The 13,273-nt window shown below is 53.9% G+C and overlaps 4 protein-coding genes across 4 annotated transcripts; 2 read left to right on the top strand and 2 right to left on the bottom strand.

Annotated features, from left to right (window-relative positions):
* Positions 1-348: 348 nt before the first annotated feature.
* A1O1_03122 (uncharacterized protein) lies at positions 349-3,070 on the top strand (the record flags this gene model as incomplete). The annotated part of the gene is made up of 3 exons (XM_007724029.1): positions 349-578; positions 632-2,159; positions 2,285-3,070. 3 exons carry the CDS (start codon positions 349-351, stop codon positions 3,068-3,070), a joined length of 2,544 nt encoding a protein of 847 aa, XP_007722219.1.
* Positions 3,071-3,558: 488 nt separating this feature from the next.
* A1O1_03121 (uncharacterized protein) lies at positions 3,559-4,704 on the bottom strand (the record flags this gene model as incomplete). The annotated part of the gene is made up of 1 exon (XM_007724028.1): positions 3,559-4,704. The coding sequence occupies one exon, from the start codon at positions 4,702-4,704 to the stop codon at positions 3,559-3,561; it is 1,146 nt and encodes a 381-aa protein (XP_007722218.1).
* Positions 4,705-6,121: 1,417 nt separating this feature from the next.
* A1O1_03120 (uncharacterized protein) lies at positions 6,122-6,954 on the bottom strand (the record flags this gene model as incomplete). Its single annotated transcript, XM_007724027.1, has 2 exons — positions 6,122-6,454; positions 6,511-6,954. 2 exons carry the CDS (start codon positions 6,952-6,954, stop codon positions 6,122-6,124), a joined length of 777 nt encoding a protein of 258 aa, XP_007722217.1.
* A 3,916-nt stretch (positions 6,955-10,870) lies between these two features.
* On the top strand, positions 10,871-12,746 carry A1O1_03119 (uncharacterized protein; the record flags this gene model as incomplete). The annotated part of the gene is made up of 8 exons (XM_007724026.1): positions 10,871-11,081; positions 11,138-11,204; positions 11,358-11,451; positions 11,520-11,681; positions 11,746-11,797; positions 11,849-12,357; positions 12,407-12,560; positions 12,613-12,746. 8 exons carry the CDS (start codon positions 10,871-10,873, stop codon positions 12,744-12,746), a joined length of 1,383 nt encoding a protein of 460 aa, XP_007722216.1.
* Positions 12,747-13,273: the final 527 nt, after the last annotated feature.

The raw sequence follows: 13,273 nt of genomic DNA, 5'->3' as shown, positions 1-13,273 counted from the left end.
CTCCGGGAGAGATTCTCACCCACCAGATACTTTGTGGCAGAGTATCTACAGAATCCTAGGTACATAATACTACAGGACTAAAGATAGTAGGTACTGTGGTTGGCCTCCGATCTTCTGCTAGCAGGCGTGAGAGGCACCTGTCTACTGCGTATACGCAACGGCCCCGCCGCCGGTCAATTGACGCAGATCCTCTTCTCCTTGCAGTCAAGATCGCGTCGCGACCTTGAAAGCGGTGCCTGCGAATCACCCAACGCTAGACCCTCACCACATGCTCCCTGCCTTTGCGCTTCCGCTTGCGTCGCCTGTGTCGAGTCGTCGCGTGAATTCGCGATAGTTGCTGGGATCACCATGGCAGAAACCCCAGACGCCAAACCTGCCGCGTCGGAGCCAGCCCAGTCCATCGAGCCGAAACCAGATATCAAAGAAGAAGACACCGGCGAAGATAAGTCCGATAATGAAGTAGACGCAGCAGAAGCCCACAATGGCGAAGAACCGGCTGTCACAAGTGAGCAGTATAAGGCGCTGAAAAACATCACGGAAGTCTTGACGAATTATAAGGTAAAATTAAAGGGCGATGAGTATGCAAACTCCAATGAGCATGTTCCCGTGTTCGGCGCTGATTCGCACGCAGAGAGCATTTTCCTTCCACATTGTTCAGACGCATCCCGAATAGACGAAACCTCCCGGATTACCATGAAATCATCAAAGACCCTGTTGCGCTCAGTACCCTTAAGGGCAAGATACAGAGGAAGCAATATACAGGAATTCCCGAGTTCGTGCGTGATTTCGCCTTCATTGTTCACAATGCCCAGGTGTACAACCGGCCCAACTCAGGTCCAGTAAGGGATGTGTTGGAGTTGCAGAAGGTCTTCAAGGAGGAGTTGCAGAAGCTGGTGGACCAAGGGTTGATCAAACAAGAAGAAACAGCATTTCCGGATCTTGGTGAAATCCCCTATGCCACTCCCGAACCAGATCCCGCCGATGATGAGGACGAAAATGAAGACGAGGCAGAGGATGACGAGGACGAGGACGATGAGGCCGACGATTCAGATGACGACCGGCGTCGGAGGCGGAGTCGCAAAGGACGACCAAGCATATCCGGACGAAAAGGTCGTGATGACGAGGACGAGAAGTTGAACGAGGGCGATGTTCGTAAGCGTCGCGGCCGCCCTCCGAAAGTCGATACGCCAATGGAAGCCAGGATCAAGGCTATCCTCAAGGGTATCCGAAAGCCGAAAGACAAGGCCGGCCACCTCAGGATCCTTCATTTCGAGCGACTGCCTGACAAAGCAGAATATCCGGAATATTTCCTGGCGATCAAGGATCCCATCGCGCTTGATACCATCAAAAAGAAGGCCAAAAGGAAGAAGTATCAGTCTTTGGAGCAGTTCATGAAGGATCTCGACTTAATGTTCGACAACGCCAAACAATTCAACGAAGACGGCAGCGAAATATACCAAGATGCGGTGGAACTGCAGGCTGAAGCGCAGAAACTTCTGGAAATTGAGAAAGCGAAGCCTGATGAAGAACATCTCATGGAGGACGGGCGACGGCCTCTACCGTCTGGCATCCTGTACAACAACGAGCGCTGGAAGGTTGGCGATTGGGTGCACATCCAGAATCCCAACGACGTGACCAAGCCCATTGTGGCTCAGATCTATCGGACATGGGAGGATCTCGAAGGCCAGAAATGGATCAATGCATGTTGGTACTATCGTCCGGAGCAGACGGTCCATCAGTATGAGAAACACTTCTTCCCCAACGAAGTGGTCAAGACAGGTCAATACCGGGATCACCGGATCGAGGAAGTCGTCGACCGGTGCTTCGTCATGTTCTTCACCAGATACAGCCGTGGCCGCCCGCGGAACCTCGACCCGACCAAAGAGGTCTATGTGTGTGAGGCGAGATACAATGAGGAAAAGCACCGGTTCAACAAGATCAAGACCTGGGCCAGCTGCTTGCCGGATGAAGTTCGTGACAAGGACTATGAGATGGACTTGTTCGATACGCCTCGAAGGATCAAGAAGATCCCCAGCCCGCTGAAACATCTCTTGAAGGATGACATGAAGGAGACCGATGAGATCCCGGCTCCCACCTGGGGCCATCCAAATGCACCTCCCATCGTTGGTGCCATTCACAAGCAGCCTCGCGATGAAAATGTAAGTCTTAGTCCAGTGGCGTCTCACCGTCATGTCACCCGTGTTTGCTTTTCACCACGCTTGGCGAACTTGAATTGCTTTGTTGTGAATATCTCATGACATTCACTGACCATACCTTGTTATAGCAATCACCACCACCTGAACCGACACCACCACCTCCTCCAACTCCTCCACCTCAACCAGTGCGACAAGCTTCGACAAACACGATGCCGAACATCCAGTCTCGCCCCAGTATTGACAGACAGGTCAGTACAGGCTCTGGAAACCTACAACCTCAACGGACGCGTCCGTCCCCGTCACTCACACCTCACATCAGCCCATATCCCAAACAGTCTATCTCGCCTGCTCCCCAGTACGGCCGACAGCCTCTCTACCAGCAACCGCAACACCCACCACTCCAGCCCAACATTGCTCCGCAGACACCCACTCCTCACACACAGTTGCCATACGCGTCGCATCAGCAATTACATCCTCAACCAAGTTTGGCCGCCGCCGGCACCGTCGTCCATCCAACCGGTTACGGCGGTGCCACACCCGCTCAAGCTTACGGCCGTCCACAAGTCCAGCCTGCGCCATCACACGCTGGTTATGTGCCAACCCAGACAGACGTGCGCGCGGCCGAGGTCTACGTCCTCTCCGACATTGCAAATGCATCCATCCCCAAGCGTATCCGAGATCGCTTCCCTCAAGACGATCAAGGGCGCGTGCTCTTCTTCGCCAAACCCCCAGCGGCTCATGACATGATTGCCAGAGGCAAAGATGGACAACCATTGGCCCATACGGAGAAGTACCTGGCTGCGAAAGCGGAGCGGGATAAGATCATCGCCACACGAAAGCGGGCACGAGAAGAAGAAGAAAAGGTGGCCGACTCGAAACGACCCCGGCACACGAATGGACTTGAGAAGGCGTGAAGAGACATCAAAGGCTATGCTTGTCATGATACCCTGAGAGAAAATACTGTTGAGAGGCGGGCTGGTATGCATTTGTATGACCATTTTGGGGACTCGGTATCAGCAACGGCGCTGGAAGGAGAGCTGCATGTAATGTACGATGGCATAGACAAGCCTCCCAGTTTACTTGTTGCGGAATTCATTGCTCGTGGCTCATCGACATTCCCTCTCTATATCGTGTAGCATGCATGGTTTGGAACGTGGCTTTCAGTAGAAACGTCCTTGTTAGGCTCTGTTCTTCGATTTCGCTTTCGAATGGAATCGTCCGCATCACTGAACGCACGAAACCCAAGCAGGTCCACAGGTAGGTAGGTAGGGGATGGATATACCGACCATCCATCTTGTCCCTCGTAAACTCACACTGTAGTCTCCATGTCATGTCATGTCTAGTTTTGTTCCTTTCAAGCCAACTCTTCACAATACAGTTCATTTCTTTAATTCTATCTCTGTCACCCGCCCATCCTCTCAAACAGAGCGTCTCTCTTAACCTTCAATGCATCCAACTCAGTCTGAGCTCGGTGAACCTCGGCCCTCGACGCCTCCAAGTCCGGCGGCAACCCGTGAAACGCGCGGATCTTGGTCTCCAGCGCCGAGATCTTCGCTTTTTTAGTCTGTAGGGCATCCTGTTTGGCGAGAGCCTCGGCGACACTTCGCTGGGTCCCATTGGCGTGGAATGCACTTGATGCCGCTAATTGTCGCTCCAGAGATGCAATCCGGTCTTGGTATTCTTCACATTTCAGAGCCAGTTGTTTAATCTCGCGTTGGTGCTGGAGGGTTTCGGCGAGAAGTTTTGCGTGAGCATCGGTTGTTGTTGAGGTCGAGGGCGAGGAAGGCAGAGAAGTTGGTCCTAGACCCAGGGGTGGATTCGATGCCTTTGTCCAGGTTGGCGCCGAGATCGAAGACGAAGATGAAGCTGAAGCTGAGGAGGAAGATGAAGATGAAGATGAGGATGGACCTGACGAATATGCAGAGGAGTCGAGACGGGCAGATGATCGAGAAGAGCCATGTGAGGAAAAAGGGGCCGACACAGCAGACGTGCTTGGACTGAGGATCCTCTGAATCCGAGATATTTGACGCCGCAGGTCGGCCATCAGCGCATCGATCTCCGACAGCTGCGTTTCAAGAGCGAATGTCTGTCGTGGAAGGTCGAGGATTTGACTTTGTAGACGCTGGATAATGGATGTTGATTCGGTCGTGGGACATCCTAGCAGAACGGCGGACTCGGCGAGAGAGTCGAGTGCTTCTTTGGACTGTCTTGAGAGCGATGATTCGAGATGGTAGACCAAAGGCTGCGGGTGTGTCGACTCGGCCTCAGCCTCAGCCTTGTCGGATGCAGCGAGGTCTTGGTCGTGTGAGGTAACGATGGAGGTGGTGGCGGTCACTTCTTCTTTCTGCGCCGCGCGGACCAGGGCGCGCACATGGTCGGCGGCAATGTTCTCTGTCATTAGGGTCTGTAGGGCTTTCAGAGTCTCGGGGTTGCGTTCGACAAATGGCGCGGGTGATGGATGGTAGAGATCTGATAGCCATGAGTGCACGATGGACCACGACTGCGCTTCCAGGGCTTCGGCACGGGCTTTGGACGGCGAAGCTTGCATCGTGTGAATGTCCCTCAGAGGTATGGGTGTGGGAGCGATAGAGACGTTTAGTTGTTGTCTCGGTCACGCAGTCAATCCGTTCGAAACGACTACGAGTCGGTTGAGAGACAGATACGAAGAAATAGGGAATTCAGCCTTGTCGTCCCCGGGTGACTGATGACTCGCGCCCCTGATGGACGAGGACTGGTCTTGACTCATGTCAACGAGGCTGCGCGTAAACATCACGAGTCATGAGTCGCGTCTTTACCACAACGGCGCTACATTGCAATGAATGTCTGTAGATGACTCTTTCACGTTGGCTCTTGAGGGATATAATGCTACACACCTCCGCATCGGAGACAATCTGGAGTATTGTTCCCTTAAGGAACCATGCGGTGAGAGGCATATGATGGCCTCCAGGATTAGAAGGTCAACTCGCAAAGACCAAGGAGAGCGCGGAATCGCCTCGATACAAACATGGCAGTCATCTCAGCTCGTGTCGTGCTCTCAGTAGGGAGGTAACTTAGGTTCTGTATACCAACTGGTGTCAAGTTCTTATTGCCAACTATGCTTGAAGGGAAGCATCTACATCAAATCTCATGTAGAGCCTTGGGTAGCCAGTTCTAGTGTTATTACAACCAAATTCCCCGACTGCTTCGGTTGCATGGGTACCCAGCCATAGAACAACCCTTGCGTCAAGTCAAGTCAAGTCAAGTCAAGTCAAGTCAAGTCAAGTCAAGTCAAGTCAAGTCAAGTCCTAGTGAATGGGAGAAGACCTTCTGGTGAGCCGACGAAGCTCCCGCTGCTCCTTTGACTTCCGCCGGGCATTCAAGCCACGTTGAAAAGTCGAGCAACCGCCATAGTTCTGCATATGTTCTTGTAGTGGCATTGGTGTTGAGATGGGTTGCAGTCAGAAAAGACTGGAGCTGCTGGTCTTTCTAATGTCCACTTTCACCCATTTCCTTGCACCCGAGGTCGTTCAGTGCTCAGACCCGGCTTTCTTCGCCCATAGAATCGATGGGACAGGGGCATCCTCAAACCCTAGTGTTGCCCGAACCTGAGCAGAGCACAGTAGCATTTGCGCTCAAGGCCAGCGCATTTCTGCCACGCAGAGTGGATGCTAAGTATCATGGACCATCGAGTGTCGGTATGGGCCAAAGTTCGTCAAGCGTAGGTGCGGGCTAGCTTTGTGTGCTGTGTCTTGGACGCCCTGAATGATCCTCTCAATGACTCCCAGGCGCTACCGCGTGAAGCAAACGTAAGCTTGCCATTTCAGGAATGCATCGGGCTGACGGAGGTGAGGGAGGTGATTTGCTGCCACCGGTAGCTTGTTTGGCTGAGGTGCAGACACTGGTCAGTGTCACACAGACCTTTGGTCCGTAATGGCCTAAATCCTCTTGATCCTCGACGATCCCATTTGATCGGATCACATCCAGGTTTATATCTTCATCCCAAAGGACCGGGCGAGGTTGACGCTATTGCCGGCCCAAAAGCCCATGTACTGTGTTAAACCTCCTACGGTGCCACCGACACCTTGCGCATCCTTCAGCCTGCGGTCGAGAAATTCTGCTGTGGCCGTGAAATCCTTTGAGTTGTCAGTCGTCATGAATGTTTCGGTACTGGCGTAGACGGCAGCTAGTGAGCCTCGTTTGGTGTACCAGGAGAAATCGACCGCAGTATCGCCGGCAAGGTACCAAATCTCGTCGGATAGGGCATTAAGTTCTCCCAAGGAGGCAGGGATGTTTTCAAGCAGTGACATGTATCCTAACGCCTGCATTGCTACTTGTTAGCCTGACGCTGCCAACGGGAGACCAGCCTTAAGCTTACCCCTTGCCATTGATGTATGATATCCGCATTGGCTCTCAGCCGCGCCAAAGCCAACGCCTTGACTTTGGCACCCAAGCCTAGCGTTGTACCCTCCGAGAAATGCACTTTGTCTTTCAAAGCAAGCCGCTGCGTGACCATGTGATAGTTGACGAGGTCGAAAACGCCACGAGGAAACAGTTGCACCGACACCTCAAGATATCCTGCGTCTTTTGCTCCCCGCACCAATGCCTCTTCTGAAAATCCATGTTCCGGCACGCGCTTGATTGCCGCAGAAAGTATTCGGTCTTGTGTCTCGGCATACGGGGCAGGCTCCGGATGGTAAATGGAATAGTATGTGCGTCTGAGCCGAGGGACGTGATTCCGGACACGGCCACGACAGCCTGCGTTTGAAGCCGGGCGGAAAGCCCTGAGCAGCGTGGCCGAGGAGAGAGAAACAGTCGACATGATTTGCTGCGTTCCAGTGATAAGGTAGGCTCAGTACAAAAGTCGAGCTGCGAAAGAACAAGCGGCAATAATGTCGGTGCAGGGAGACGATCTACGATGGCGTCCAAGTCCGGCTGCGGCAGCGGCTGCGGCGTGGGCTGCACAACTTTTGCAACGGCGGTGGAAGCTAGCCGTGGTAGCGGCGGGCTGGTCTCCTCGGTGGTGGAAAGCCAGATGAGACGACGGGTGATTTACAGCATTACAAAGGTACTCCGAGTCTGTGGCTTGTCTTTAGTCGGTCTCTGTGCCGGGGCAAGCCTAACAGCCAAATCAGGAATTCGACCTCCGAAGCTGTTTCTACATATAGACATTGCCATGTTGCCTACGGCCGCTTCAGCGCAGCCAACGCAGCCTTGCCGGTCCTTGGCACGAACTCCTGCAATGCAGTGCCGGGCTCGAGGGAGGGCGCATGCAACCTGGTACATATATGTACTACTAGTAGTACTGTACCTAGCCGGGTACGTACATAGTATAGGTCTATCAAAATCTACCGAGGTATCTAGGTACATACCTACCTACCTCGACTTCCCGGCTTCACAATCGTGGCCTCTCTGCTCGTATTCCTTGCCGTCTCCAGCATAAACGGACACATTCCTCCGGGTCGAGATATTCCACTGCGAGGACATGGATGTGTCAAGGTCGCCGAAAACCATAAGAACTGAACTCTGATCCACCATCTCTGTCGGCCTCGACTTTCGCTAGTTGGACGGTCTACTGCCGAAGATGGAAGATGAGAGTGTGTATAGCTAGAAAAGTATATCCGTTCACTATTGGGCAGTAAGGTACCTAGTATCGGGATGTGATGCGCCAGATACGACGTTGGTGGTTGTTGAGACTCTCCGGGATCTCAGAGTTGGCGTGGTGGATCGTTCAAGCCGGTGCTGTGCCTCTTCCTCCATGCTTCGAATTTCTGCCTCTCGCTGGCTTGATATGCGTATAGCGCGGTGACGATCACGCCTGCACCGAACGACGAGTCCTCCAATGTGGACGTCGCCTCCATGACTTTACCACAAGCGCACGTGTAGCAAGGCACATCAATGCATGCTTGATGGACGGCATACGCATGCATGGTGTCTTCGCGTGACGCAGAGTACAGGGTGGACGAACAAATAGTCCCAACGTTGGAGAGTGGTTGTTGGAGTCCATTTGATGAGAGGCTTCACAACGGGACGGCTGGCGTTTGAGCTACGACGCGACCTGGATGCCGACTCTGCTCTTTCTCCTTCTCGCAGACCCTTGTTTGACATATGAACATTTGGTCGACCGGACCGAGATCGCCAATATCCAGTGCATAACAGTCCTTATGGTCAAACATAAGGAACCAAAGTGTTCCTCAGTCGGACTACGGATGCCATGGGTGCACCGAGCAAGGCGTCTTATACCACTTCTCGCGGAGGTCAGCATTCAGTTCAAAGTAATGTAGCGGCTGTTCGAGTGCCCCTCCTAATGCTCTCTTCAGCTACAGTAGCTACAATACTAAGTGCGTTCGTCTCTTGACCGGCATCGAGTACAGCCCTAGTGCCGTTTTCTTCTGCAGGTATTTTCGCAGGCATGCTGGTGCAAGGGAGGAACGCCGGGGCAAAGGTTGGGTTATGATCTTCGCAGATGCAAGTAGTGTAGTAGTGCATCCGGACATGCGTTGAAGCGGTCCCGCCGACCGGCAACGGCCAAAGGCTGTATCTAAGCCAGCGGGCATAGTAGGTAGTGTAGTAGATCGGTCTGAAGATACGTAGTCGGCTCTACTTAGTACTCGATACGAGAGAATGTCTCTGGCGCATGCGATGTCGGCGTAGACAGGCGAGCGGACACAACGATAGGGAAGCATCTTGAACCAGAAGCGGAGCTTGTTCTCTCGAGGTGCTGATCTCCCCTGTCATCAGCAGCAGCAGCAACAACAGGGGAGGTGGGAAAAGTGGATTTGAGGCGGATGGTGATGTGCAGACGGGGGGTTGCGAGGGTGAGGGTGTGCCACTTCGACTTGGACTATGCCAGTGCTTGAGGTGTGAACAAGATGGGATCTTTTGGAGACACTGCAGCAAGTGGCAGGCTGCTAGTCCTGCTGCTACTGCTGCTACTTCGTCCACTACGTACATTGAACTGCACACCTCCTACTTCTACGACGCACTCCGCGGTCATCGGGCGAAAAGGCGCCACTGGCAGTCAAGAGTTCGCTAGCGCCAAGGCCGTCACCCACTCAGACGACGTGCCTTCAGAACAACAGCCAACAGCTTCCCCCGTCACACTGCAACTGCGACAACCTCAACCTTTCTTTAGCTGCAGCCCAACTGGCACTGGCATCGAACGCTCCAAACATCCTAACCCTACCGTCGCCCGACATCTGTTACTCGCAACTCATTCGACCGCCGGACCCTGGCCTGGTAATGCTTCTCCCGCCCTTAGGCCCCGAAGAACAAAGCCTGCCCTGTCTGGACTCTTGCTGACGCGAATCACCATCCCCTCCTAGACCTCCTAGATCCTCACGCCCATCATAGGCAATCCCCATTGGGTCGCACCTCCGAACAAGCCCTCTTGTGCCGCAGCACATCTCGACGCAGAAGACTTCGGGTCTCTGTGATTGTTCTTTCTGGTTGGTTAGACTCCCGCAGGGTGGAAGAAGGAGGAGGGCACAAGAACACCTCTCAACCACCATCCCCCGGCTGGTCTTTGTCAAGAAGAAGTCGAAGACAAGATCCCCACTGGCGTTGAGGCAAACCCGTGTGCTGACCAAGTTGACTGACCTGTGGTCATAGAGGATTTCGATTCCATCATCGCTGCGAAACGGCGAAACCATCTCCGCACCATATCAGCTTCCGCCCTCCAGGACCGACTCCTGCGTACAGCGTCAAGCCGCTGGTCGCTCTAAGTTGCTTTCGTTCGTGCCCCGCAAAAGCTGTGGTTGTCCCTCGAGCGAAAATTTCATCGGACGAGGCACAACAGTAAGCCATTTCGCGACACTGCCCCTTAGGAGGCTCTGTCAGACAAGTCTTGTCGCCCACGCATCCGACTCTTGCGGCCCTGAGACGCGCTCCACCCAGACAAATCGAGGCGTTTGCGTCTTGCGAGCACGCCGGACAGCCCTTGTCCTACTCGGGAAACCTTGTTAGCTGGCCTCTCCCCCTCCCCTCCTGCATTTTCGTGCATGCGATCCTGATCTCGTAGAGTCAACAGTTGAAGCCAGCCGCAGAAGACATTCTCGGCAATCGATAATCATGGGTGCGTCTCCTTCATCAATCCTGTGCCCCAGTCTAGCCCTTTCCTGTGGTCGTCTGCTTTGACCAGGCCACCAGTTATTACCTTTCCTGCCCTCACATGCTCTCCTCCTCCGCTGCATCAACTTCATACCTTGCTCACATCACCTTCACCGTCTCTTTCTTGTTCTTGATTTCTCGGAGCTGAGGGAGGAAGCTGGCTAACATTTCTGACCGAGTAGTAAGTGACACGATCCTTTTGTCGCAAGCACAGATCGGAAGCAGCCACAGTCCAGATGGTGCCGGAACGATAGATTCACCTCACTTCAATTTCCTGCCCAATCGGGTCTGGGTCCACCTGGCGCCTTGGGCCCTTCACTTCGAGCACAGGACGCGGTGAAGTGGCTTTCACCATCTTCGTGTCTGCCCAAAATTCATGTGGAATTCACTTTCACATGCGATGCGGGTTGGGATTCACTGGCGCAACATATAAAATCAACCTCGTTTCTCGCGCGTCATGGTCACTTTTGCCAACCAATTTTTCTAACTCGTTGCAGAGAGACCGTTCTCGTTCACCTCGTCGCCGATCGCGCAGTCCGCGAAGAAGCCGACGCTCCTATTCCCCTCGTAGTCGCTCTCGCAGTCGAGGAGAGGATCATCGTCGCAGTGAACGTCGATCTCGCAGTCCCATGAGCAGTGCACCGAACCCATCTGGGGGATACGCAGGGTCAGGCTACGGCGGTAGAGGTGGCGGACCTAGATCTATTGAAGACCGATCTGTGGCAAAAGAACAAATGATGCAATCGGTTCGCGAGTCTTCGCAGCAAGACCGCCGTGTCTATGTCGGCAATTTGGCTTACGACGTCAAATGGCATCATCTCAAAGATTTCATGAGACAGGGTTAGTCTTGTTCTACCATTGTCAGGTCTCGTTCACCTACTGATGCTTGGGTTCAGCTGGAGAAGTTCTCTTCGCCGATGTCTTACTTCTTCCGAATGGAATGTCGAAGGTGGGCGCCATTGTGTGATGCGGCTGGTTCTGCTGGTCTTCCTTTCTGGTTACTTTTGTTGGACGTTGGATTGACGGGTTGGACCTGGTCCACGGGTTTATGTAGGGATGCGGGTGAGTGCACTCTGATTCCTATTATCGTCGACAACATTGCTGACCTTTTTCCAGGATTGTGGAATACGCAACTAGGGAACAAGCCCAACAAGCAATCCAAACTCTAAGCAATCAGAGCCTCATGGGTCGTCTCGTCTATGTCCGAGAGGTACGTATTCTCCGATCAACACGGACCCTTGTTAGTATTCATCACTGACAATGGTATTTCTCGATCAGGATCGCGAAACTGAGCCACGCTTCACCGGTCCTTCCAACCGCGGAGACTTTGGTGGTGGCCCAAGAGGTGGCGCTTACGGCGGAGGCTACGGCGGCATGGGTGGTGGCATGGGCGGTGGTGGTGGTGGTGGCGGTGGAGGCCGCCAGCTCTACGTCTCCAATGTTTGTTCTTCCCTCCTCCGTGACTGTTAACACAAGGCAGGAATTGTTGACATCTACGTGACAGCTCCCCTTCAATGTCGGTTGGCAGGATCTGAAGGACTTGTTCAGACAGGCTGGTATGTCCCCTGCATCTCATGGCAAACTGACAATAATCTCACTCTCCCCAGCGCAGGAAGGTGGTGTCATCCGAGCGGATGTCCACGTCGACGCCACTGGACGTCCCAAAGGAACCGGTATTGTCGCTTTCGAATCTCCAAACGACGCCCGCAACGCCATTCAACAATTCAACGGTTATGATTGGCACGGTCGCGCCCTCGAAGTCCGCGAAGACCGTTACGCAGGCGGTGGTCCTGGCATGGGCCATGGTGGCCGCGGAGGATTCCAAGGCGGCTTTGGCATGCGTGGTGGCTTCCAAGGCGGCTACGGTGGTGGCAGAGGCGGCTTTGGCGGTCGCGGTGGCTTTGGCGGTGGCGGCTTCGCGCGAGGCGGCTACGGAGGTGGTGGTGGCTACGGAGGTGGCGGCTACGGAGGTGGTGGTGGCTATGGTGCTGGTGGCGGTGGCGGCGGTCCCCCCATGGGTCCCGGCCCTGCTAGTCACGAACCGGTCGCTCCCAACCCGTTCACCGATTTTGCAACCTCTGGAGGAGAGAAGAGCCAGACCATCTATGTCCGAAACGTGAGTATTCTGTAGCGAAGAGTTTCCGCTCAGGCTAACCTCGTCGCAGCTACCATGGTCTACCAGTAACGAAGACTTGGTTGAGCTCTTCACCACAATCGGCAAGGTGGAGCGCGCTGAGATCCAGTACGAACCGAGTGGACGATCCCGGGGATCAGGCGTGGTGGAGTTCGACAGTCCCGACAATGCTGAGATGGCTATCTGTGAGTCCTCTTCCTGTCTTCCAGCATTGATCATAGCTAACACTTTCCTCAGCGAAGTTCACTGGCTACATGTATGGCGGCCGTCCCCTCGGACTGTCCTATGTCAAATACACCAACGCCAATGGCAACGAGGCAATGGAAGGACAAGAAGCTACTGGTGGCATGACGCAAGACCAGATGATGTGAGGGTCTGTCAGAGAGCGGAACCCATCGCACGCCGCATCCGGCGGAGAACAACTTATTGCCTTCTCCTCGACGCCGTTCTTGTGGCTGTCTTCCCGTGGACTTTTCTTACCGAACCGTTTTCCCTTTACACATGTACGATTCTACGCGGATTTTCTCGCGCCCGCGAGCCTACGCCACGAGTGTCGTCAATGGGCACGGGATTTACCCATTTTTCCTTGTTTTCATATGGAAAAGTTGTGGCATCCAAAGTCATCCAAGGCAAGTTTGAAGGGTGGTGGACCTTGGGGAAAGGGGAAAGTGTCAAGACATCTACAGTCTGCCCGCAGATTTCGTGGGCCGTTGTGCCTCTGTCACGTGGCCCAGTTTGTCCAGGTCGGGCACAAATAGCTTGTGGGATGGAAAGGGTGGAGGGTATGGAAGGTGGAGGGATGGCACCCCCGAGACCTGTGGAGTCACAGACCAAAAACAGATTTGTGTTAAAGAATCAAAAAGGCGAATAAAGGGAACCATTTTACAGTTCTGGACTT

This window comes from Capronia coronata (assembly GCF_000585585.1).
Source record: "Capronia coronata CBS 617.96 chromosome Unknown acBCG-supercont1.2, whole genome shotgun sequence".
Classification (NCBI taxonomy): domain Eukaryota; kingdom Fungi; phylum Ascomycota; class Eurotiomycetes; order Chaetothyriales; family Herpotrichiellaceae; genus Capronia; species Capronia coronata.
The sequence above is the reverse complement of the archived record's forward strand: the minus strand, read 5'-3'. Positions and strand labels throughout refer to the sequence as shown.